This window comes from Gorilla gorilla, chromosome X (assembly GCF_029281585.2).
Source record: "Gorilla gorilla gorilla isolate KB3781 chromosome X, NHGRI_mGorGor1-v2.1_pri, whole genome shotgun sequence".
Lineage (NCBI taxonomy): Eukaryota > Metazoa > Chordata > Mammalia > Primates > Hominidae > Gorilla > Gorilla gorilla.
Genome location: NC_073247.2, coordinates 134,964,490 through 134,991,685, shown reverse-complemented (window position 1 = coordinate 134,991,685; position 27,196 = coordinate 134,964,490). Strand labels below are relative to the sequence as shown.

At 38.8% G+C, this 27,196-nt stretch overlaps 1 protein-coding gene across 9 annotated transcripts in view; it reads right to left on the bottom strand.

Moving 5' to 3' along the window:
• Positions 1 to 27,196, bottom strand: part of GRIA3 (glutamate ionotropic receptor AMPA type subunit 3) — a 307,490-nt gene that overhangs the window by 155,125 nt on the left and 125,169 nt on the right. For all 9 annotated transcript variants that reach the window (XR_010132479.1, XM_063702875.1, XM_063702874.1 and 6 more), the window contains one exon: positions 9,603 to 9,790. Coding sequence is in view for 8 of the 9 variants with exons in the window: in XM_063702875.1 (XP_063558945.1) it covers positions 9,603 to 9,790 (188 nt within the window). In the remaining variant the exon portion in view is untranslated. The remainder of the gene's footprint in view (positions 1 to 9,602; positions 9,791 to 27,196) is intronic.

The following is a 27,196-nucleotide window of genomic DNA, read 5'->3' as shown; positions in this document are numbered from 1 at the left end:
TCTTTCTTCCTCTGCCCACTAAAAACATATTCACTGCCTATGGAGGGATGAAATGGCTATATATGGCTAGTGTTTCCTTTCCTTTTTTTTAAAGTATGAATTGGAGATCTCACTTGACTTAAGTGATGGGATTAACTCAAAATAAAGAGGATATTTGCATCAGTTTTATTGTTCTATTTGAATTGGTCCATATTTTTATAATTTTGGAATAAGATACCAGCCTTAATGCTAAAATGCGGCATTAAAGGGTGGGAGAAAAGGCCTTGATTTAATACATCTGTATTGCAATCTACTATATGTTGGATCTGAGTAGTAGGATAACAGTGAATATAGATATAATGAGGAACTTATGATAGGCTTATGATAAACAAACAAATCTCAGTTAATCAGAATCCAATTACCAGAAGCCCTTAATTAATAGGGATTTTCCCTAGGTATTTCCTAGAAGGGCTGAGGCCATATTTATTTATATATACATATGTGGCACAGCTTTGATCAACCAGAAACTCTTTTTAATGCAGACGTTTGTTGTTCTGTGTTCTAAGGATAGAGGTAAATGATAAACTTCCAGGCTGTGCCCTGGCCTTAAGATACATTATCTCAATCTTCCTATCATCTCTGTCTGCAAGTCTCAGCAAAGCTCACTGATGTTGAGGTATGTAAGAGTGTCAGTCAGCTAAGAAATCAATGATGGTCACCAGCCTGGAAACCTGAGAAAGCAGGAAAGTTGATTCACACATTTTTAGATGTTTATTATATTTTGACTTCTAGAATTATTGCATTGACATATCGCCCTACTAGATTGCAAGCTTCTTCAGCAGGGAAGACATGTCCTTTTCTCCTCACCCTAGCATTGAGTGTGGCAAAATGGGTTGGGAATCAATCAATATTTCTTGAACTAGATTTCCTACCTTGTTTTTCACAGCTGTGGGAACCATAGCCTGATGGAACTGGAAAAGACCATCATATTCCATAGATTCATTTTACAGTTCAGGAAATGGAGATGTAGAGAGATTGATTTTTTGAACTCATACAGCTTGGGGCTAGAATCCAGCTCTCCTGCCTCAAGGCTTCTGTACTCTGCTTTACAAAACCCCAAGGTGTCTTCAGTCATCCCAACGACTCTCAAAAAGTTCCCTAATGAAAATTAATTTGAATTTGTGTTTATTTTAAAAATAAAACCCCCAAACCTGACAAGAAATAATCAAACATTTATCAGATTTTTGTTTAATGGGAGGAGGGAACTGTTGATTAAGTAGAACATTTCCTTTTTGACCCTAAAGCTTCTATCATCTGAAATAAACAAGAGTCTTGCTGTTTCAAAGTAATTATATTGAAAAAGCTTTTTTTTCTCTTTATTTTCCCAGAGGGGATTTGCTTCTAAACAGTCACAAAGCCAGTCTAGCCAGTCTAGTGTGAGGTATGACCAGAGAATTGTGCCATCTTTTTTAATAAGCCGAAGATAAAATTCGTAAATATAGAATATTGATGTCTGCTACTAACTCCTAGGATAAATATCTTTGCATTTATAGAACAAGTTTATTTAAGGCTGTCAGTGAGTGTCAAAGTCACCTAACATATGTTGTTGAAGGCTTTTACCACAAGTAGAGTCTCGCTTGCTTAGGGCCTAAAGATATTAGGTTAGACTTAAGATAAACCATGTTTCCAATGAACATCTTTAAGAAATCCAACCATAGGTTTTGCTTTTGGGACACCATTCTGTAGTTTTGGGTGCATTATTGCTTCAAGATATTAATTCAGGTAGCCCAATAAGTGTTAAGTAATAGCATCAAATTGCCATGTCATTAGATTAAGAAATAGTGACCACGATTTGGACACCATGATTGGTTAGGTAACAAAAAGTGTCCTTGAAAAGGAAGAATAAGGCAACCAACTTACAGAGAGACACCTGGAATGGCTGGAGGCAGGGGAAAAAAGGGAACAACCTACTAAAATACAGTAAGAGATGAAGGAAGGCCAGTGGGTTGTTTGGCCCTGTGTTGATCTACTCTGGAAGCTCGCCATTAGGAAATTGGGAAGCAAGGAAAGCAAAGAGGAATGGGATCTCCTCTTTTACATATAGTCCTTAATATGCACTTGGGAGAAGAAGATGGAGAGATATTATAGGTACTAAGAACACTTTCACCTTACATTTCATGATTGATTCAATCGTATGCAAAAATAAGTTCTAGGCTTTTCTAATATCTTTCATTCTATCAGCATTTACATACCTAGTTTTTGTTATATTATTTTGCATTTGTCAAGATGCTGCACTCTGACTTGAATCGCATTGCTAAGGGCTATTACAAATACTTAAAAAAGAAAGAAAGAACTTTTGTTTCTCCCAATAGTGCCTAGTATAGTATTCTGAATATAAGCCCTTGTGTGACGCTTAACCTCACAACAGTTGGCTGGCTCTTTTCTGGGACAGTTTCCATGTAAATTTCAATGCCCATTCTGGAGGTCTGATCCCATTTGCCTTCCTTCTTCTATATGAATTACCTCCTGAATATTCAGTGATTTCTTAGGTAGCTAAGCAATTACTCATCTACTCCAAGAGATCCCTTTCTGTATACTCCTTGTTTCTCTCATGGGGGCATGACCTCAGATTGACCTCTGAAATCCAGGTAATAACATCTGTCATATCCTTTACTTGTGTTTGTCTTTTGAAGATGCTGAAAGACTTCTCAGCCAGCCCACACTAGACATAGGCTGGTAAAGAAATGACATCCTGATTTGCTTTAGGGTGGCTCCAGTATAGCTGTACTGTCTGTCATCTAGTACCCAACCCACCATAAAATTTGAATGTCATGGAGGACACAGAGACCTAAGTGAAGTATAGAGCCACTACTATTTAGTGGCAGAAGACTGTTTAACTCTCTGCTTATAACCATGTCTCTGAAAGCAGGTCTCTAGAAGAACTTTAGAATCCTAAGTATAGAAAATGTTTTAGATAAACTCTAGCATTGAAGAGTCTGATTAGACTTAGTGCTTCAGGGTAAGTTGTGGCAGTAGTTGTGGAGAAGAGGAAGAAAAATTTGAGTAATTTACTTCTGTATCCCTATCCCTCCAAATTTATAATTTATATTAACCATGGCTCCTGACCATCTTCTTTTTCAGACTTTGGATAGGATGAAAGGGAATACTATAGAATAAGGCAAAAGATATGAGGGTATCAAGAAGTCTGATAACTTCCGGTTGAATCTATTCTGATTGGAAAATTCTGTCAGATGCGAGGCCAATCAGAGCAGTGATTAACAGTACCTGGTGTCAACTTCCCTGGGTTCAAGTTCCATCTCTACCAATTATTAGTTGCATGACTTCTAAGTCTCAATTTCCTCATTTGTAAAATGGAAATAATATTTCCATCTACCTACAGGGATAATATGAGGATTAACTCATATGAGATATATAAGCATACACATATATACACATACATTGCTTAAAATAATATCTGAAACATAGTAAGCATTCAATACATATATATTTGTTATTAAAAATGCCCAGTTAGCATATTGGTTCAAGGTTTTAGTGCCTTTAATTATTTTAGGTGATGCTGAAAAATCTAGTTAATCCTCAAATTGTTCTTGAGCTTATCAATCAACATGTGTTACCCAGTGTTATATCACAGGAAAAAAAAAACCAGAGAGGTTTTCTAACATGCTAAACTTATATTAGTGAGACCTGAGCATAGCCCAACTCTCAGACTTTGCTCTCATGATATGACCTTAGATTGAACTGATACCTTGGGGAAGCCACAAGGACATTGTTCTTCAGCAATAGTTCTCAAATAACTGATTTTCATGAACACAGAAACTCACCACTCATGAGCAAATAGCTATGGTTATCAGTTACTGAGTACCTACTGAGTGCCAAGCACTGTACCAAGTGCTTTCCACATATAATCTTATTTGATCCTCACAACAACCATGAAAGGAAGGTAGTGGAACAGTCTTTTAAGCTGAGAAAAATGAGCCCCAAAGAAATTGTCACCTCCCCTGTTGTCACACAACAAGGAAATCAGGGAGCTAAAATTAGAAATCATGTCTATTTGAGTCCCAAGCTTGTGTTTACTCAACTATATGGCAAACAAAATATTCCAAAAAGAAAGAATGCTAACCCAAACTGTCTTTTGGATTGGTAAGTGAGCTTAATGTTCTACGTGGAACATTGAGAGTAAGGGCTGGAATAAAAAGGGACCAACAAAGTGGAGGGGAACTGGGCAGTACCACTATCTGCTGAGTGAGGGTGAGGCAGGGAGCAAGCATGTAGCTATAACATTTTTGCTTCACTTGTCCTAGGTCCAGCTGTAGGCAACAGTGCTCTAGTGACCACAATTTCTAGACATATTTTGAAGTGTGAGCACTCTCCCCTTTGAGTTACAGTCTCGTAATTTAGAAGGGCCCCTAATGTTGTTCATCTTGCTTATACTGTTTTATTTAGGAAACTGACTTACTTTCATTTCTTAAAACTACCAAATTCAAAGTGACAGCCGGGGTTTCTGAAATGAAATCTACCTGAAGGATTGACCTGCTTCAGGAATCTGTCCTTAAGAAATGCTACCTTCACATCATCCATGATGAAGTGATTTTAGCCTGGAATATCTCAAGGGGAAATTATACATTATATAATATTTTAGGTAGAACATTGAAACATATTGGTTTGGGCCCCACTAGATTAGCACATGCTATAATTTAGGCAGAGGATATGCTGAGACTTGTCTGTAAATTTTCTATGGAATAAAGAGAAACATGGTTAAGACTGAAGGAGGAATGTGTAAATCTTTTTAAGGGGACAGCCTTTTAGATATATAATGAACAGACAAATTAGAAAATACTATTTATTAAATAAGTCTATTTATTAAATAAGTCTTCTATAAGGATATTTACTTGTCAACACACAGGATTAATTTGGAATATTTGTATATTCTTGAAAACAATGTTAAAACATATCTAGATCTGACTTTTCACTAATTCAGTATGGCTTCACCTTCATATAGCCTGAACTGGTGAGATTTTACTGTCTTCATTTCCTCTCTGTTTTATAATGAGTCATTTCTAATACTGACTCTCTCTCTAGTCTAGTTAAGCTCATTTGCTCTGGTACTGTCCTTAGGCATGCAGAACAGTTGGTCAGTGCCCTTTTTATGATAACTCTTTATACTTAAGAAGGTGATTAAACTACCTCTTGGCTCTCTTTCACCAGGCTAAACAATCCCAACTCATTTAGCTTTTCCTCACAGGCCCCATTTTCTAACACTTTAATCATATTTTTGCTGCTCTTCTTTGGATCTTCTCTAATTGTTTTGCAACTGTTTTAAGATTTAACCTGATAAGCAGGCCAAATCCAAGTTTTGGCATTGGCTGAATATTTATTTAATGAGTAACTTACAAATTAAAAGAGGTAGTGCAGTGTAGGGGCAAGAGAACTGTATGAGGAATCAGAAGACTTGAGTTTTATCCTTGCTCTGCCACTTACTAGGATTGAGCAGAGGGTTACATTTAAACAAGTCATATAAATGTCTCCAAGTTTCAATTTATCATCTGTAAATTTGGGATAAAACCTATCTGCTCTGCCTGCCTCCTATAGTGGGTGTCAAATCAGATTATCTATGTGAAAACACTTTGCTTTGGCATCAAAGCACTATATAAACACTACGTGTCAGGCACCTTTCTAAATGGTTTGCATATATTAACTCATCATAGTACAGTTATCACTCTCACTTTACTACGAAAAAATGGAGGCACAGAGAATTGAATAACTTGCCTTGGGTCACAAAGATAGTAAGTGACAGAATCCATGCAGACTGGCTCCAGAGTCCATGCTCTGAAACGCTGTTATGCTGCGTCTCTGAATAGACATCTTTAATGTCTATATACAAAGCCATAAGGTATATATTACTGTGGTGGAGGATCTCTTCAGAATAGATAACTCCCAGAGAGGCAACCTTTTCAAAAATTAGTGTTTAGATTGGTCACTGAATTGAGTAAGGCAGCTGTCCACCAGTGAGGAGAGCTTCATAAGCACAACACAATAATAGGAATGCTATATTGGGTCAGGCCAATGGTTCATTCACCCTTGTTCACCTAAACCTTCTTATGGAAAGTGCTCTTAATTCTTGAATTCAGGATATACCGTCTCTAAATATTCTCTTCATGCCCTACCAACCCTTCATGGTTTCATCTCTCTCTAGTGCTGTCCTTTTCTATGTTAATTCTTATATCTATAAGTTTAGAATGCTTCTCTGGTAGATTAACTATTAAATGGAGACGTGAAAGACAGATTGATACCTAATTGAATTTTTCCCCTAATGTAGTCTCAAGGGTTGAAACAGTTAAAAAGAAAAAGAGCTTTGGGGAAAAAATATTGAAAGAATTTTGATTTACCTTATGTATTTGAATATTCACAGGGAAAACCAGAACTTATATCATGACATGAGGAGGTTATGCTATATAACACTATGTTGAAGACCTGCTTATATTTTAAAATTGCACCACATTGAGGCATTTTTATTAACACTCATTGGATATAGAGTACAATATAAACTTAATTTATGCCAAAATCTAATCTATAGGAAACAGTGTTATAGTGGTGTAACAGGCTCTTCTACCTCAGATAGTGGTATGAAATATCATTTTGTGGGAGACTGTAGAAGTTTCCTTCCATAAAAATGATCTCAAACAGAGCTGAATACACTCTTGGAGGATGGGAGCATCTCTAGGGAGAACTTAATACTGATTGGATTATAAATGCTATCATTCCAATCAGGATCTGTATAGTGAAGAATGATAAATTTATCAAAAGACTGGTTAGGAACCAATGAGAAAGGTGATAGATATCTCTGTATTTTAGCATTTGATGTCTTTAAAAAATGTTTTCTATAAATAAATATCATGTTGAAGTTGTTGCTTAATTTAGATCATTTGTTTAATGAAAATTTATTTTCGTAAAATAAATTACGGCAAATTCACTGGATCATTGGAATAAGCTTAAGCAGAAAGCCACACCTTTGAGAAAATGTGTACTTCAATAATAATCACATCACGTAACTGTAGGTACTTTTTTGCCTCTGGATGGAAATACAGCAAAATTGCAGCGGAACTTCTGAAATGTTCTTGTTCAGTATCCATCTATCCATTCATTCATCCAACACTATGTGCCAGTTACTCTGTTGGACACTGGAGATATAATAGTGAACAAGATAAATCTAGTCCTTCCCTCATAGAATTTATGGCCTAGTAAGAACACCTTAAATGGCAGAGAAAACAATCATGAGTTGATGGTTTTATGACAATTTTTTGAAAGAGGGAAAAAGAATAAATGAAAATAACTCTCTATCCTTACCTAGATGTTGCTAAAACTTTTCTTCGAACAATGTTTCCTGAAAAATTGTATAGAAAGTGTTTTAAAGGATACTGTGAATGTGCGTATAGAAGAAAGGAAGATGGAGAAGTATGACATGAAAAGAGAATAGAGTTTTTGAATGATACTAGTTTAGTTTTTCTGAAAGTGTCTAGTAATAATGATTGTTTTTTCTGTAGCATTTTATGCCTTTTAAAGCAATTATACCAACCATGTGATGTAGAGAAAATTTTATTTTCTCCATTATGTAGATGAGAAAACTGAGGCATAGATATTTAAGTGCCCAAGGTCCCACAATTATACAGAATTCAGAGCTCTACCCACTGCTTTTCTATTACATAATGCTGAAAAATCCCAGACTGCAGTATAAAGTTCTATAAAATCCAAAAGACTTTAACAGAATATAAGATATCTAAGAAGCCAAAGTCACTAATACAAAAGAAGAAAAACAAAGTATGACAAGGAGGATGTTCTTCTGCTTTGGGCTATTAAGTAGGTCACCCACTAAAAGTCTATTTTGGTATAAAATTTTAGAGGGCATGTAGTACATACACCAACATCACTGACCTGATTCTTCACTTTCAAGATCTAAGAAAATCAAAGGAAGGTATTTTTTTTTTTGTTGGGAGGGGGAAGGGGCAGGTAGATCATTTGTGTAGCTCAAGAGAATGTTAGTTGAGAAACTTGATTTAACCAGGCTAGTGCTCTAGATTTTCTGTGAAGTATGATTCACTAGAGGGTAATGCCGATCTTAACAAGGGGACACTTTGTATTTCTACGATATAGAGTCAGCAGTTTCCCTCCTTCCTTTTCTCCCTTTGTCCTTTCCTCCCTTCCTTCCTTCTCTTCCCTTCTCTTTCCTTTTGTCAACTATTTTTGTTTGCATTTCTCTTCTTATGGGGGCATATCTGACAAATTATTAATATTTAATTTGCTATAAAACAGCTCTCCCAGGCAATAGCTGCTCACTGTAATTTCAATCTCTGAAGCTGTTTTGGCCCCTAGGTACACTGGGATTAAATTAGAATGGAAATGTTTCCCTTACATTTTTGTTTATGGCAGTGTGGGCACTTTGTTATTAACTGGCAAATTGAAACTTCTAAGGAAAGTGATAAACTTTCTTCACATTTCAGCTTGACTCTACCCTGAACAGATCTGGTTTAGGGTGAAACATTTCTTCTAATATTTTTTAGTCTGAAATTTAAATATCCAAGCTTAATAATGAATATATTTTGGCCCATTGAATTCTATTTTTAAAAGCATAAACATTTTTCTCATATGCCACTTCTTATTTAAAAATGGTCTTGCTCTGTTGCCCAGGCTGGAGTGCAGTGGTGCAATCATAGCTCACTGCAACCTCTGCCTCCCAGGTTCAAGTGATTCTCGTGCCTCAGTCTCCTGAGTAGCTGGGATCACAGGCACCCGCCACCATGCCCAGTTAATTTTTGTATTTTTAATAGAGATGGGGTTTCACATAATTTTTTTTGAGACAGAGTCTTGCTCTGTCTCAAAAAAAATTGTTATTTTAAAATAATACAAGATCTTACTTCTCCTTTGAGAAATTATGGGACAGTGATAACTTGTTGCCCACATTGTCAGCATGTAATGGGTCTTAAATGAATATTTGTGGAGTGAATGAATTAAAAAGTTATAAAATGGAGAAAATGGTCTTAAATTGTTCTCTCTCTCTCTCTCTGATCCAGAGGGATAATCTGCAAAAATATAGACAAATTCAAAACTTGGTGAGTACTGTCCTGACAGTCTGTCTATCCATAGTCATCAAGAATGGGTGGTGATCTTTAGAAGGGTCTGAAAATAGTACATATTCCAGCAATGAGGCTCCTGAAACAAAAACCCTTTCCATCTGCACTGCTTAGTCCCTTGTCTGTTCCCTGTTGGGGAGAAGGTATGGGAAAGGAAGGGGATTACTTTGAAAGTCAGTTGTCTATGAAACAGAGGTGTGGAGGGATATGTTTATCTGATAGGTAGCATTAAATTGCGAATAATTCCAGATTAATCATGGTATGCAATTTTCAACAGCTTAGATTTTCTTCTCTTTTCTTTCTTTCTTTCTTTTTTTTTTTCTGCAGCCACTGGGGAGGAAAAAAGGATTAGAGAGACTATCAAAAACTGTTGGCACGTTTAGTCTGTTGGCTACTTAATTTATTAGCAGATATGGGAGCTGACTTAGGTTGATAATTTAACATGTTGGCTGGCGGTGAAATAAATCTCAAACGTACCTGTTCCAAAATTGTGTTAATCCTTTCGACTTCGCAGTCAATCAAGTATCGCTTTTCCTGCCTCCTGTCCATTTCTTCAATGATGCGCCTGAATTCTTGGACGTCCTTTATGTTTCCCACAGACCTTGCTGTTACTTGCCAGTTGTTTTGCACTGCTGCTTCCATAATCGCTTGGAGGATGGAAAATCCTGAAGGAAGGAAAAACAGCTTCAATGATTTAAATATCTTTCTGTAGGTATTAAAGATTCTACTGAATTTCTAGTCACAGTCCATCAGGTGCCTTTGAACCTTATCCATTATGGAAAGCAGGCTTACTCATAACCTCAGCCTTAACCCTCCAGACAGTTTGCGCTTCCATTTTGTTGCAAAGGAAAGAAGATTCTACAACTTTTGGGCACCCCGCATCAAGTGTCTACATGAGAGCTCACAGCTGAATTATATTATCTAATTGTTTTTATTGACATGCACTCTCAAAATATCTATGGAATAAAATCAAGAACTTCTTACAACTGCCTACAATTTCCTTACTGCAGTTGAAGCTCATTTATTTCATCTTCTATATAAGCATTCTGGCAAATTAGAAATAACTTCAGTAGAGATAGTGCCTCATTATAATATGGCTTCTCCTTACATAGAAAGACTATCCAACAAGGTAAATTATGTCTCCCAAGTAAAATAATTTTATGAAACCCTGAAAAAGACAATCTATAACAAAGATATCATACTCATGAGCTCTTGATCACAACATTATTAAAAAGTTCAGTCATATTAAGCTTTCCTGAGTTCTTTCCCTTTCTCAATTAAATTTACCAGGAATTCCTGGTTCCTTTTTATCTAATTTACATTAGATAACTGTTAGCTACTATTACCCTGGATCTATACTGAATGAGAAAAAGAGAAAAGATCTGATGCTTGAGTTTTGGGTAACCTTTTTGGAGTTAGGGTTTAAGAAGTTGGGAAGAACAAAATATCTAAAGTATGATCCATAAGAATAGCACAAGAGTTTTCTACATGCTGGTCTTTTTGAGTCTTCATGTCTCTAATATTACATTGTGTCTATAGTTTTGCTTCTGGTTTGAATCCATATCTGAATATAACTTCAACTATAGATATAATTTTATTGGGATATTGCCAAAAGCAGCTCATTTCTTCCCATAAACCTAAATAGTTTTTCATTTATATTCAAGTAATGACTAATGGGAGTGGGTGATAGGGATGATTTGCAAAGCCAAAATGATCCATGCCATAGCAATTTGATGACTGGAGGAGAAGAGAATGGGAGAGGATTGCGATGCCCTTTGAGCATATTCCAGGTTCTGTGCTGTTTCAGGCTCACCCTTTAGTGTAAGCAGGCTACAATTCGGAATTTTCTTCATTGTACCATAGAAAATGGTATTGACATTTGAAGAGCACGCTTCAGGGAGATGGCAGCAGTGACTCAGCCGGTCATTATGACTCCTTTGTGTGCTGGGTGTATGCAGGAAGAAGATCACAAATGAGACCCAAGCACTTGGTAATTTCCAAATGAGCAATTTCAGCACAGGAGCTCAAAATTACAGATCAGAGTAAATTACCATTGCTTTAAATGTTAATTCTTTCTCTTTTTAAACCAACCACGCATATTTATTTCTCAGATTTACATTTTCGTGTGGGTTGTTGATGTGCTCTCTGCTTCAGTGGGAGTTGAGGGGACATGGTAGGCCAAGGCATGGGATTGAGAAATAAACATAGGAAGAAAGAGATTAAGGCAATTGAAAATATTTCTTAAGCAGTGTACGATAAAGCCTCATTATTTTGAATCTCACTAATTAAGAATTTATGAAACTTCATCAAGGACTGAGTTGAATTTTACTTTTGTACTATTTATGAAGAAAGCATTGGCTAAATAATAATGTTAATGAAAGTGGACAGAGTCTTTAATATATTTAAAGTAAACTTTTTTAAAGGCCCTGTAGCAGAATACAGCTGTTCATGTGTTGAATCAAAATAAGCCTTCTCGTAATCTCTACTCATTGGTCTTATTCCACCATTTGGGATGACACAGAGCAAATTTAACTCCTTTTGCATGTGTTAGTCCTTCACATTTTTGAAGGCAGTTAGCATGTTTCCCCTTAACATTCTTTTCCTCAGGCTAAAGACGTCCCAGTCCTTCCATCGTTACTTTTATGGCATGATGACAAGTTCCCTCACTGTTGCTCTCTCCTATGGATATCTGTCAATATTTTATTGATCCTGATAATTCCAGTGTGATCTGATCAGTGTGGACAACAATGAGATTATTGCTTGCTTTGACGTGGGTTGTTATTTTAGCAGCCTTTGCCAATATTTTTAAATACCCAAATTATATTGTTAATTAGTATCAAGCTTGGATTCAACTAAAACATGTCAGTTCTCTCCATAAAAATCTTTCGTCTGGAAAGACTCACCATCCATGTATCAAGATTTATTCCATTCCAACTTGCTTTTATCTCCCTTTGTTTAATCCCTCACCCCATTCCAGTCCCCACTTCTCCCTTATTTTCAAATTCATTCAAATCTGGAAAATGGCCTCACTCACTTATTCAGTACTCCAGGCAGCCACACTTGTCTGTCCATTTAACAGGCACATCTGTCTACACCTGCAGACCTTTCTGAGTTATCTTCTTTGTCCATGAAACTTCCTTTACTGACTTCTCATTAATTTCTCCAGAAATGAGTAGATTTAAGTTCATGGTAAATTAATTATAAGCAATGGAGAAATGGGTTTAAAGAATTATGTCACAGACATTTAAAATTTTAAAATAAAACTGGATAAAGAAATTATAGTAAATACACATAGAATACTATGCTATTGTTTAAAAGACAGCTCAATCTGTATATACTAACAAGAAAAGATTTGTACAGTATATATAATATATTGGATAATAGGTAATAATAGAAAAAAACAAGCTGTAAAATAGCATTTATGTTATAATTCTATTTTGTAAAGAAACTATATGTTTCTATATGTGTGGAAAATATCTGAAGGAATTGGCTGTTATCTCTGAGATGTAGGATTACCAAGAACTTTTATTTTCACTGTCATTTATTTATGTAAAATTTGGCCCTTTTACAAGAAGCAGGTATTATTTTCTGTAAGTACAAAAACAATAAAGATTAAAAAGAAGTACAACTCATGCTGTCCTCTCAGAACATAGGCTTCTGGAAGACATAGATGATAGATGAGAGCTCCTTTGTAGGCTGCATACTGCCACAAATGAGAGGCATTTTACTAAACACTGACTTACAAATCTTTTTATACTTTTGTTCTTTGAACCATGTGAATGTATTACCTATTCAAAAATTAAGTAGAAAAAACACACTGCTTTTTAATGAGGGCATGTCTGAGGCCTCCTGGGCTATAAGCCTTGCTCACATTTTTTGAGCAAGTCAGAACCATGGCTGAATACTGCAGTGTCTTTTACCATGCAGAATTTCTCTGTGTTTGCTTAAGCATGTGGCTGTGTACTATAGAACCCTGGGGGGAATGGTCACATCAGCTCAGTACCTGTCACTGAGCAGCCCAAGAAAAGCTTTTATTTGTTTTCATACCTAATTTATTGTAGTTTGACTGTTTCCTGATGAAGCTGACCAAAGAGAGTAAATATGTGCTTGAGGGAGAAAAAAAAAGAGAAAAATTTGACACAGGAGGCAGAGAAAAAAACAGGCATTGGTGCTTGTAGGAGCAGAGGTACGTAACAAACCCTTGGCTTTGTAAAAATAAGCCTGCTGTTTTAGCAGCTTCAGAATTGTCATCCACTCTCTGTGAGCTTTAACGTGCCCAATTTTGCAACACTAAAAACTACTTTTACTTGAGCAGCAAATTCTCTCATTCTGATTCCAGACTGCTGTCGCTATCCACTTTCCTCTTCCTCATTTTAAAGAATGGTAGTTACCATATAGGTAAGTGGGTGAATGCTAGATTGTCATCTGCATTTTACCAATATAACGTAGTTTGTGGCAAGGAGTGGGAAGGAAATTATGGATGAAGAACTGGGCTGCAGCTATGACCAATTTAATCCTACTGGAGTGGTGGTTGGGCTACTCTTGGCAAATAAGGTGTGATAATCTTGGCAAAGGGTAGTGTGGTGGATGCTGTGCTGTACCACCCAGATCCTCCTTCAGCACCATAGAACTTATTCCTTCAGTTGTTGGAAAAGTTGCAGCTTAAGGTTATGACCCTTTCCTGGGGTATCCTGCATCCAATGACTGATTGCCACAGGATAGAAAGGCACAACCCTCATACCCCCAGCGAGGTAACTCTAAGGGTAAGTCATCCTAGCTTCAGAGCTCCCGGAAGGGAGCTGAGGGTTTGTTATGACTGCACCATAGCTCATTTTCTCTTTGTGCCCTAACCTGCGTCCTTCTCTTCTTCCCACAATTGCTGACAATGAGAGTACCAGCCAATAAACTTCTTGCATGTGAATCTCTATTTCAGTTTATTTCTGGGGGATTCATCTGTGACTATGAGGTTGATCTCATGACAGGGATAGCATCAGATACAAAAAGATCTCAAATATACAATTGTCAAAATCATTTTCACAGGGGAAAGAAGGCCAGGATTTTGTTAAATGTATAAACAAGTGAAAAACCGCTCCATGCTGAACACATTTAGTATTTGATCTGAAAACACAGAAGAACAATAAGTAGGATATTGACATATGGAAGTTCATAATAAAGATACCCAAGAAAATATAGTTGAGGATAATTTTGTTCCTGTTGTGCATCTTCCAGCAGGGACTATCACCACCTGCTGTCAGCTGTGAATCTGTACCAGATCTCTCAGAGCCACAGAATTTGTACTTCTGACGGGGTCTTTTAACAGTCCCCCAAATGATGGAAGTTGCTGATATTGATGAACAGGCTTCTCATGAGTGTTGACATTTATAGCAATTTGTGCCTGGCTGTGATTCTCAGAGGGTTTGCCATAAAGCCCCAAAAAGGTTTACTGGCCCTCTCGAAATGTTCTAGAGAGGCAAGTTGGTCTTTCCCAGAGGGTAATTCAATACTTTTCCAGTGGCCTGTGCTAGAAATTACCTTGTCAATATTTTCAGGTTGATAAAGAGAGGCTTAAAGTGGCCCATGAAAACTCCTGTAGCTTACAATTATTAGACACAGAACCACAGTATTACAGGCTACTACTCTTACAGATGACTCAGAGAAGTAGGATACAATTTTTAAAGCTGTGTAACGCTTTTCAAATGAAATTTTTATGGAAGCCCAATAGCTAAGACAGGTAAAAGTGGAGCTTCTCGGGTTTGAGAGGTGGTGCTTAGACAGGGGAAGTGACTTGCCAAATATCACACAGTTTAGAATCTGAAGCGAGACTGGAATCTAAGCAAGCAGAGCTGGAGCTAAGGTGAGGCAGGTGAAGCACCTAGGGTAAATATTCAAGAAGGCACTTTCTGAGGGTTGCACAAGTGCAGCTGCACTTACCTTGCCCTAGTATTGACCCTGTAAGCAAGTCTCTTGGCTTCCAATTTAGTGGTCTTTCAAGTGCATCATGTCCAACTTACTTTATAGCTCTCATTTTAAGATGACCCTTAGCAACATTTTGGTGTGGACAGAACTTAATTCCTCATGTCCTTTTCTCTTCTCTTTTTGATGTCACACAACATCCTGATGTTCGCTTCCCTGTCTCCCCAGTACCTTGAGTAGGCCTATCACTACCAATCCCAGTCTTTTTCTTCCTCTTTCCCCATATTAAAACTTTCCTATCCTATGCTCAATTCCCTCAGTACCCTTCCCTTTTCCAGGTGCCAGCGTAAAAATAGCTAATGGCATAACGTGTTATCCTTTCAGCGAACACACGTACATTTTAGCAGTGACCTTAACATGAATGAGTTTGGAAGGAAAACAAAAGAGAATGTTAACATTGTTTTTGAGTCTGCCCATCTTATGGGGTCATTCAGATGATGAATTTGAAAGTTGGTGATGTGCTTGATGATCTTACGGAGTTTAACAAATGAACAGTTTGTAGATATGGGGTATCTCAGGGGCCAGTGGAGTGGGAAGACAATGGTGAGACAGGTCCACAGAAGGTTAGTGTCCATTCCTGTCTATGTTACTCAACTGAAATCAGCTGAAAAAACCATTTCTTTCTTTCATTTTCTGTGTCTTCACCTACCTCTGTGGCTTTCAATGCTGGTTGCACATTACAGTTACCCTAGGAAGTATGAAAAATGGATGGCCAAGGCTTACTCTGGAGCAATAAAATAATGATCTCTCAAAGTGATTCCTGGGCTTTGTTTTGTTTTATTTTAATCTCCCTGGGGGATTCTCATGTACAGCCAGAGTGGAGAATCACTGACCTATTCTAAGGGCTACCCAATACAAATGTGGCATATTAAAGCAGGCCTTTTTTTTTTTTTTCCTGAGGTGTTCTTCATGACCAGCAGAAAGGTTCTGGGTGAGAAAGGCATGTTTCAAGAAGGGCCATATACTACCTAGACATCAGCAAATAAAGACACAGAGGCAAGAAGGGAGGGCTCAGGCCAGGGTTACAAATTGCTTCTTCCTGTGGTAGATGAAGAATCTGGAAACCTTGAGTACAGTATGTGGGAAGCAAACCCAGATATACTCAAAGCACTTTACAAATATCTTTCCTTTTCTGAGGTAGCATCTGGGTATTTCTCTCTAAGTATAAAATTAATATGCTCAGTTTGGACATTTGGAAAAACATAGAAAGTACAAAAATTAAAAGAAAAAGTATAGGTGACTTTATCCCTCTTTACATTCTGTTTTATATAAATAGACTTCACACTTTTTATTTTAGCAAAATGGATTGTAATGCAGTCATTGATCACTTAACGATGGGGATACGTTCTGAGAAATGCGTTGTTAGGTGATTTTGTCATTGTGCAAACATCATAGAGTGTATTCCACAAACCTACATGGAATAGCCTCCTACACACTTAGGCTATATGGCATAGCGTATTGCTCCTAGGATAAAAAACTGTACAGCATGTTACTGTACTGAATACTGTAGGTGATATGGTTTGGCTGTATCCCCACCCAAACCTCAATTTGAATTGTATCTCCCAGAATTCCCCTGTGTTGTTGGAGTGGCCCAGGGGGAGGTAATTGAATCACGGGGGTTGGGCTTTCATGTGCTATTCCTGTGATAGTGAATAAGTTTCACAAGATCTGATGGGTTTATCAGGGGTTTCTGCTTTTGCTTCCTCCTCATTTTTCCTTGCCGCTGCCATGTAAGAAGTGCCTTTTGCCTCCTGCCATGATTCCGAGGCTTCCCCAGCCATGTGGAACTGTACGTCCATATTAAACGTCTTTTTGTTCCCACTTTCGGGTATGTCTTTATCAGCAGTGTGAAAACGAACTAATACGGTAAATTGGTACCAGTAGAGTGGGGCGTTGCTGAAAAGATACCCAAAAATGTGGAAGCGACTTTCAAACTGGGTAACAGACAGAGGTTGGAACAGTTTGGAGGGCTCAGAAGAAGACAGGAAAATGTGGGAAAGTTTGGAACCTCCTAGAGACTTGTCGAATTGCTTTGACAAAAGTGCTGATAGTGATATGAACAATAAGGTCCAGGCTGAGGTGGTCTCACATGGAGATGAGGAACTTGTTGGGAACTGGAGCAAAGGTGACTCTTGTTATGTTTTAGCAAAGAGACTGGTGGCATTTTGCCCTTGCCCTAGAGATCTGTGGAACTTTGAACTTGAGAGAGAGGATTTAGGGTATCTGGCAGAAGAAATTTCTAAGCAGCAAAGCATTTAAAACTTGGGTGCTGTTAAAAGCACTCCATCTTTAAAGGGAAACAGAGCATTAAAGTTCAGAAAATTTACAGCCTGACGATGCAGTAGACAAGAAAAAAACATTTGTTGAGGAGAAATTCAACCAGGCTGCAGAAATTTGCATAAATAGCAAGGAGCCTAACGTTAATCCCCAAGACCATGGGGGAAAATGTCTCCAGGCCATGTCAGAGACCTTCACAGCAGCCCTTCCCATCACAGGCCCAGAGACCTAGGAAGAAAAAGTGGTTTTGTGGGCCAGGCCCAGGGTCCCCGTGCTGTGTGCAGCCCAGGGACTTGGTGCCTTGTGTCCTAGCTGCTCCAGCCATGGCTGAAAGGGGCCAACATAGAGCTCAGGCTGCAGCTTCAGAGGGTGGAAGCCCCAAGCCTTGGCGGCTTCCATGTGGTGTTGAGCCTGTGGCAGCACAGAAGTCAAGAATTGAGGTTTGGAAACCTCCGCCTAGATTTCAGAAGATGTATGGAAATGCCTGGATGCCCAGGCAAAAGTTTGCTGCAGGGGTGGGACCCTCATGGAGAACCTCTGCCAGGGCAATGCGGAAGGGAAATGTGGGGTCAGAGCCCCTACACAGAGTCCCTACTGGGGCACTGCCTAATGGAGCTGTGAGAAGAGAAGCACCATCCTCCAGACCCCAGAATGGTAGATCCACTGACAGCTTGCACCGTGCACCTGGAAAAGCCGCAGACACTCAACACTAGCCCATGAAAGCAGCTGGGAGGAAGGTTGTACCCTGCATAGCCACAGGGGTGGAGCTGCCCACGACTATGGGAACCCACCTCTTGCATCAGTGTGACCTGGAGTCAAAGGAGATCATTTTGGAGCTTTAAAATTTGACTGCCCTGTTGGATTTTGGACTTACATGGGCCCTGTAACCCCTTTCTTTTGGCAAATCACTCTCATTTAGAATGGCTGTATTTACAAAATACCTGTACCTCCATTGTATCTAAGAAGTAACTAGCTTGCTTTTGATTTTGCAGGCTCATAGGTGGAAGGGATTTGCCTTGTCTCAGATGAGACTTTGGACTGTGGACTTTTGGATTAATGCTGAAATGAGTTAAGACTTTGGGGGACTGTTGAGAAGGCATGACTGGTTTTGAAATGTGAGGACATGAGATTTTGAGAGGCCAGGGCAGAATGATATGGTTTGGCTGTGTCCCCACCCAAATCTCAACTTAAACTGTATCTCCTAGAATTTCCCTGTGTTGTGGGAGGGGCCCAAGGGAGTTAATTAGATCATGGGGGCTGGTTTTTCTCATCCTATTCTCATGATAGTGAATAAGTCTCAAGAGATCTGATGGGTTTATCAGAGGTTTCTGCTTTTGCTTCCTCCTCATTTTTTCTTGCCGCCACCATGTAAGAAGTGCCTTTTGCCTCCCGCCATAATTCTGAGGCCTCCCCAGCCATGTGGGACTGGAAGTCCAATTAAATCTTTTTTTGTTCCAAGTTTTGGGTATGTCTTTATCAGCAGCATGAAAATGAACTAATACAGTAGGCAGCTGTAGCACAATGTTAAATATTTGTGTATCTAAACATATTTAAGCATAGAAAAGACACAGTAAAAGTATAGTATTATAATTTTATGGGACCACTGTCATATATGGAGTCTTTCATTGACTAAAATGCCATTATGTGGCACATGACTGTATTTGTGTCTTGCCTTTAAATAATCTAGCATTATATCATGAACATTTTCTTGTTATTAAACATTTTCAAACATGAGTTTTAATGATGACATAGTATTCCAACCTTTAGACATACTGTAACTTATTTAACTATTCTGCAACATGAACATTTCAGTGTTTTCCAATCTCTCCTTATTATGAATAATGCCATGCTGACAACACTCATACAGCATCTCTAATTATTTTCATAGAATAAATATCTCAAAGTAGGAATACTGGGCCAAACATTTACAGACATGTTTAAGGCTCTTGATACATACTGCCAAATTGCCCTCCAGAAAGGTTGTCCCACTTTGTGTTCCCATTAGCAGGTTATGAGAGTACTTGTCTCTCTGTCCCCTTGCCAGCACTGAACAATATATTTGCCCACTTGGTAGGTGAATAAAGAGGATTCTGTTTTTTTGTTAGCATTTCTTTATTAGTAAAGCTAGTGACTTTTTTATTTTTTTGTCCATGTTTATTCATCATTTTGAGTACTGCCTGTTTATTTCCTTTGTCCAACCTTTTAGTGATGTTAATGTCTTTATTATTGATTTATAAGAGCCTTTATATATTGACATTAAGTGTCTTGACATATGCCATATATTTAATCCAGTGTATTTTACTTTTAATGTTTATGATACATTGTCATGAATAAAAGTTTGACATTTTAATGAAATTAATATTCTTTTTCATCAAAAAATCACGTGAATGACGAATAAAATTTGCTTTTTTTTTTAGAGATGGGGTCTTGCTATGTTGCCCAGGCTGGTCTGAAACTCTTGGGCTCAAGCAATCCACCTGCCTTGGCTTCCCAAAATGCTGGGATTACAGGTGTGAGCCACTGTGCCTGACCAAAATTTGCTCTTCTACTCTTATTCTAGTGCTCACATGGGCTTTAAACCCAAACTTATGCCAACCACTCTTTCCATTTCTTGCAATGTCTTTGGTCTCCATGGAATTTCCAATAAATTTCCCTTGCATATTGTGGCCAAGTAAAGCAATGGAGAAGCTAGATATGGAGTGTGAAGGTGGTTTCTGAGACAGAAGTAAAGAAAAAATAGAGGCAGAGGAAAGAGAAAGATGATGAGCTCAATTTAGTTATTTCATGGTATGTTTTCCCATATCTCAGAAACCTGATATACAAAAATCTGAACTCAGAGCCAGTACTTCAGGCTATTATTATTCATATTACAAAGTATACTTTCATTTAAAAATAATTCATGGAAAGACTTCTATAGCACATTTGAATCCACATTTTGTTGTTTTGTTGTTTGTTTTTGTTTTAACTTGATTTAAACTCTTTTATTTTCCATCAAAATCAATATAGTGATTGTCTACATTTGAGATGCTAATACAGAAACTGTTCTGTGTGTGAAGAGTTTGATATGGGAAGATCAAGAACCCGTTTATATTTGCATATGGATGTCAGTCTGTGAATTTTATGGAACAAGGTAAAGACAAATATTCACCGACATTCAATCCTTAATTTACCGTTAGTAAACTAATATTTCCCTGAGGCTTCCATTCCTCATGATTGTATTTGTTTAAATTTTCCTTTAATTAAGAGCTGACCCTCTGCAAATCTTCTTCTCCTTGCAGCTGCATTATTAGGATGAGTACTTGTCTAATTTGTGGAATCATTTAACAGAAGGTGACCCCAGTTTCCCAGTTGTTTGTGCTTTTTCCTCTCTCCCAATGCAAATTGTCTCTCAATCCAAATGAAACTCTTATACTAGACTGTCCATGACTGATAACAGCTTCAACTGTGACCTCCTTCATGAAGGATGTATGTTTTAATATTAGAATCAAAGACTTACAATACAGGGGCAAATTGTAGACAGCCGTAAGTGATTGATCAAGTATTGTTTGGCCACTTGAGGTACCAGGTACCCCAATATCCTACTTGAGGCATTCCAAGTACTCCAATAGCTCACTTCAGGAGGCAGCTACTGACTACTAGTCAAGTGTAACCTTGGCTCTGAAGCTGGCAATGCATGTAATCCTGCCTTTTCCATTTTTCTCTTTCATCTTGTTCCTTATTTGAACTTTGTCTCCCTGTTGGTGAATTATGTAGCTCCATTCTCCTCTCTGTGAGCTAAGAAAACATGCCCAAATAGATATGTCAGCTTCATTGCGTGAAAGTAAACTTGCTTTGCATTGTCAGCTGAAAGGAAATTTAGAAGACCATCTGGAGTAGATTTACTTAACATCTGGGAAAAGCAGAATAGGCAAGCCTCTGATCCTCACCCACACAATATCTGATATAAAAAATAAAAAAATAAAAATAACAGAAAGCAACTGGGGTTTGGATTGAAGGGGATGCTACAATGATTGTGTGTAATTCCTTCATGTTTCTGTTTGGTATCTAAATAATTGTTCTGGGATAGACTGCCTGCGATGCAAACTCACAGAGGGCAGGAGTCATCTCAAAGTTTCTCCATGGACTGTTGAGCTCTTAACAGATGCCATGAGAGCATTAATCATGCCCATGAATAGGGTTTCTTACATGACATTTCCTCATTCGGCATCTTAATCCCTTTGAAATCAGTAATTTCCAGCTCTGATCTTGTGACTGAGTCTCCTAGAGAGCAAGTAGTGAGTGATGTGGATGTTGGTAAGCACTTTATAGATACCCGGGGCAGAGAGCTGACCATAGATCACAACCAGAGAATGCACTTGCCAGCCCTAGTTGGGTGGCAGTGGGGGGAAGGCCTTATACATGATTAAAAGGGGGCTTCACTTATGGGTTGGAGGAAGGAGTGCTACCAGTCAGCCACAGTACATCTTCTTCCCAGGTCCCATTTATTCCACATGGAACCTAGTGACTACAAAGAAGAAGATGACCACCCACCCTGCTGCCCCTTCTCCAGCAGAAGATGAACTTTGAAGAGATTCCCAGAAGTGAGTATATTTTATATTGAGCATCCATACCCTGAACTTCTGTGCAGAGTAGTTCACATTGTGGCCTGTGCCTATGGACTTGTAAAGTGAACTGACTGAAGTGAGACTTGAGCTCAGAAAGTATGTGTTTAGGTTCCACTAAGCAAAAGGCTTCTCATCAGGCAAGTCACTTATCTGGGAACATTCTTCAGCATTCTCAATTTTTAGAAAGCAAGGCCAAGATAAACCTCTTAACATTTCTGAGTTCTGGGTGTGAGGTATGAATGATGGTTACCAGTGAGAAGGAAAAGGGGGAAGGAAGTGGGGGTGAATGTATGTCAAAGATGAAAAGTGTCTGGATGTGAGTGCAAAGGACTGTAGCTTATTCTGCCTGCTGTGCCTCCAGGAGTGCTGAGACTCCTTGATCCTAATACCATTGGAGGGCTGTCAAAGGTAATATTAAGGGCAAACTCTTGCCTAGAGGGTACAGAGGAGCCAAAGATACGGTCCTGAGGACAACAGAGAACAAGCTGTTCTCTTGCGGAAGACAAGTTCTTTTTGACTTAATACTGTGGTTTAAAATCTGCTTGGGAAACAGCCAAAATGGGGTTCAAAACTCACAAGATAAATAAGTATTTTCATGTGCCATCCACCATACTAAAGAAACCCACATAAAACACCCCCAAGATCAACTCACTTTGATTAGTTGTTTACTTTCAATTGAGTTTTTCCAATGGAGATATGAGAGTGAATTTGGCATTATGGAGGAGGGTTATAGGCTAATGTTGTCAAGGCCTTGGGTTCCAGAAAGAGTTGGCTGAATCTTGTGTGAGCTGCAGAGAAGTCAGGCTGTTTGTGGTGGCCAGAGTTCTTCCAAGTTTCTCAGAATTCTCAAATATGAGAGCCAGAATTAGTGATGGTCCAAATCTCTTCATTGTACCAATAAGAAACTGAAGCCCAGAAAGACAAAATGGTTTTCCCCAATGATAGATCCCAAACTTGACCATGACCACAATACTTGTCTTCTTTTAACTTTCAATATTAATGTAAAACAAAGTTTCTGTGGCATTTTCTGAATAAAGATTCATTTTGATATAGACTAAAAGTTAAAATCCAACGGGAATGTCATGATGGATATATCCCTTGCACTTTGCCTACAACACATCTGTGACTTCCTTAAGGGCTCTTCTCCTTTCCTTCAGTACCTTTGCATGGAGGAGTGAGAGAACCTACAAACAAGTTTGTGTGTTAAAGCATATCTTCCTCCTCAAATTTAGCTGGGACTCCCATTTGGCACTGGGGCCCACTCTAATCTACGCAGGCTCCAAAGCCTTTGGCTTGGTTCACCCTGCTTACTCACACAAATTCTCATGCAAGGCACAGCCTTCTCCAGCATTTTCCATCTCTCATGATTTACTCTGGTTGCCCTCCACCACAAAGCCTCACTTCCATCCCACAAACCTTTCATTCATTAAGACTCACCTTAAAATACGTATCACTGAACAGATCATCTGATTGAGATAGTGGGAAATGAAGATTCCAAGCTCTCACATCCATCTTCTATTAGCCTGAGAATCTTAGGCTATAGATGGTTACTCCCATCTCTAAGGGATTATAGCTGAATGCCAAATTTAAATCATTTTTTGACTAAGAGATTTGTGGTTTTCTTGTATTGTGATGTATAACGTTTTTACTCTCATCCCTTAGATTTTAAATTGAACTGTTTTCCCTTGGGCTGTCAAGGGGGGGGGCAAGGATAGAAACTAACATTTATTGAGTGTCTACTTTGGGCTGAGTACAGAGCTAACAATGTATACACATTATCACGTTTAATTCTTCCAATCCTAAAGAGTACATAGTTATCCCAAATAACCAGGTGAGGAAATTGAGGCTCAGAGACGCACATGTTCATGAAGAAAAACACTTAACTAGTCTGGATTCTAAGTTCACACTCTTATTTCTTCCCCCCATCAGTGACTGAAATTATTCCGACATGTGCAGTTGTCCAGGAAAGTTGGAATCATACATTTTTCTATGTGTTACTCCATGGCAGGGAGGGCTCTAGAACACATTGTTGTGTAAATACCTGAAGATGCCCAGGATTTTTCAGGCTCACAGGGATACAGGCCATGCAATCAATTGTAAGTCAGTGCTTAAAAGAAACACAGTCATGGTTCTCTGGCTAATGGTATGTTTCCTGTCAGTTAATCACCAACTTTGTAATTGAGCTGGAGTTCCTAGACTGGGCAGGTTTTATTATTGTTTGTGTCCTTACTTATTCTTCACACTCTCTCAGATATCCCTGCCTCCAAAGCAGCGGTTTCTTCTGACTTTCTTATTTCTGTCAAATTTCCTAGTTACAAAATTTGAATACTATCTTGGAGCCTTCCACTGCCCTAAGAGTACACAAAGTCAAATGTATTAATTCTTTGTGTGTCTGCCACATTCTTTACGTTCTAATTAGTACCAGCTATTTTGAAGTTATTATTGGTACATGCTTGGGCTACTCCAGCAGTCCTCCTCTTTCATGCAAGCTTCTCACTAAGGTCAGCTTTAACTTCTTCACTCTTTTGATTATGTTACAGCCATGCTCATTCTCAAAAACTTTCCAACCTTTTTCTTTGCCCATAGGAGAAAGTTCAGAGAAGGCATTATAAATGTTTGAACTTGTGTGCAATCTAAGATTTACCTTCTAAAAAAGTCTTGGGGACCCCATTAAAATACATGAGCATGTGGTTGTTTTTTTTCCATTCTGGGACTCAGTTTCCTCATCTGTAAAATGATATTCTATTCCTGGGAGTCCCATAAGGATTGTATAAATAGGTACTGTCAGAATTTGCAGGACAGATCAAGAGAATTTCTTTTTTTTTTTTTTGACAGAGTCTCACTGTGTTGCCCAGGATAGAGTGCAGTGGCATGATCTCGGCTCACTGCAACCTCTATGTCCTGGGTTCAAGAGGTTCTCGTGCCTCAGCCTCCTGAGTAGCTGGGATTGCAGGTGTGTGCCACCACACCTGGCTAATTTTTGTATTTTTAGTAAAGACAGGCTTTTGCCATGTTGGCCAGACTGGTCTTGAACCCCTGTCCTCAAGTGATCCGCCCGCCTTGGCCTCCCAAAGTGTTGGGATTACAGGTGTGAGCCACCATGCCTGGTTGAGAATTCTATTTTGATAAGAGACAAAAGGAGGCTAGAATTTAGAAAAAAAGGAAAGATAATATGAAAGGGGGAGAGATAGAGAAAATATATTTCTAAAGATTTCTGCTCCCTTACCCTGATTGTTCCCAAATAATATTTCACTTGGAAATTAACACTTTGTCTAGAGCTGTGGAGCATAAAGCAAAGAGATGTAAGCAAAGCCAGCTCACCATTTGATCTAGTCTTCTTTGCCATTGATGGCATAGATTACTAAGAAGGTTGGCTGGCCAAGATGGAGGGAAAAGTCTAGATCTCTGGATGAGAAGTAAGCTGACTGGCACTAGCAGTCATCAAAGTCATGACTTTGGCTTCATTTAACCAGGGAATATACCCAGCTGAGCTAACTATAATATTTGCAAAGAACAAGCAACCACATGGCAATGACTGAATTTAGGAGTGCTTCAGCAAACTAGAATCTGGGGCTGGAGAGTTTACAGGGGGAAAGCCCTGAGTCACTTAGAGTTAAGATGACAACTCTTGAGATGGACTTCTGGGAAACCGTACTGGCTAGGAATTTATTTGAATAAAATGAATCTAATTATAAATCACATAGCTAGCCATCATAATGACTGGGTCAGTGCAGGGACTAGTTGGCCATGCCCAAAAAGCTTCTATGCTCATTCAGGCAAAGTACTCATTGACAGAACTTAACAAAATGGTTCAGTTCCTCTTGGCTGGGCATCTGATCCCCTTGGCCAGTGTCTTAAGTCTTATGTATCATTTTGAGGAAAATGGAGTTGTCAGGTCCTGTGAAGATGAAAGTATTTATTAAGCTCTCCAGGAGAGTTTAGTAACCTGCCTAGGTGGGCAGGGATAGTGGATAAGAGGGAAAAAGTTAATGAGGACTACCCCTTTAGCTTGGAGACCCCACCAGAGCCAGCAATAGGCCAGCCCAGCAAGACTTGTTTCTACACAGCCACTGGGAAATGTAGGTGTGGGGCCCTTCTGGATCCCCAAGCTGTCCTACTTTTAAAGGCATCTTAAATTTGCCAGTGTTTTTTAAAACACTGTTTGACAACCCCCTTAGGCCATAAAACATGTTTATATTTTGGATCAAAACCACAAAATCATAATGCTTTGGAATCTTCTTAGGGAAAACTCCCCATCTGCAGTGTTTAACTCTGTAAATATCAACATAACAGAGCATCCCTCAAAACAAATACAAATGTTCTTTGAAGTTTATTAGCTATTATTTGAGCAAAGAACACAATCAGCAGCAATGCTAAAGAGGAAAAGATTCGAGAATTACCTTAAGAGAGAAACGAGAAACAAGGCAGTCAGTTTCTCTGGAAAATTTATGGCTTTTTTTTTTTCCAGAGTCTCTCTCTGTCACCCAGGCTGGAGTGCAGTGGCACGATCTTGGCTCACTGCAACCTCCACCTCCCAGGTTCAACCTCCACCTCTCCCACTTCAGCCTTCCAAGTAGCTGGGACTACAGGCATGCGCCACCAGGCCCTGTTAATTTTTTTGTATTTTTAGTAGAGACAGGGTTTCACCATGTTGACCAGGCTGGTCTTGAGCTCCTGACCTCAAGTGATCCACCTGCCTCAGCCTCCCAAAATGTTGGGATTACAGGTATGAGCCACTGCGCCTGGCCTGAAAATCTATGTTTAAACAACTCCAGGAGTTATACGCCTTATGCCTCAGAGGAGAAATGGGCTTGCTCTGCCTGGCATGGCACTGATGCACTGATGAAATCTGGGTCCTCTTCAAGGGGGTCATTGCTCTCCACTGAGGAGGTAAATAGCGCAAAAGGCATATTTCCTATAACCTTAAAGTTGTGGCAACTGCCCAGCTTAGCTTGCCCCACTTGGATAGAAGATTGTTTTTCTTAGCATGAAATAAATGGATTGTGCCTTGGATGATGTAGCTGCTTCCATTGTCTCAACCACTGATGCAGATCACAGCATGAGTGATGTGGCGGCAGCAGCCATCCAGAACCACTATGAAAGTGGATGCGATGAATGGAGTGGCTGGATACGAAATGAGTTTGGCCTGCACGATTGGCTTCAGGTGCCCAGGAAGGCTTTTTTCCAGTAACCCAAGTCCTAAGAAGAATACTCTGC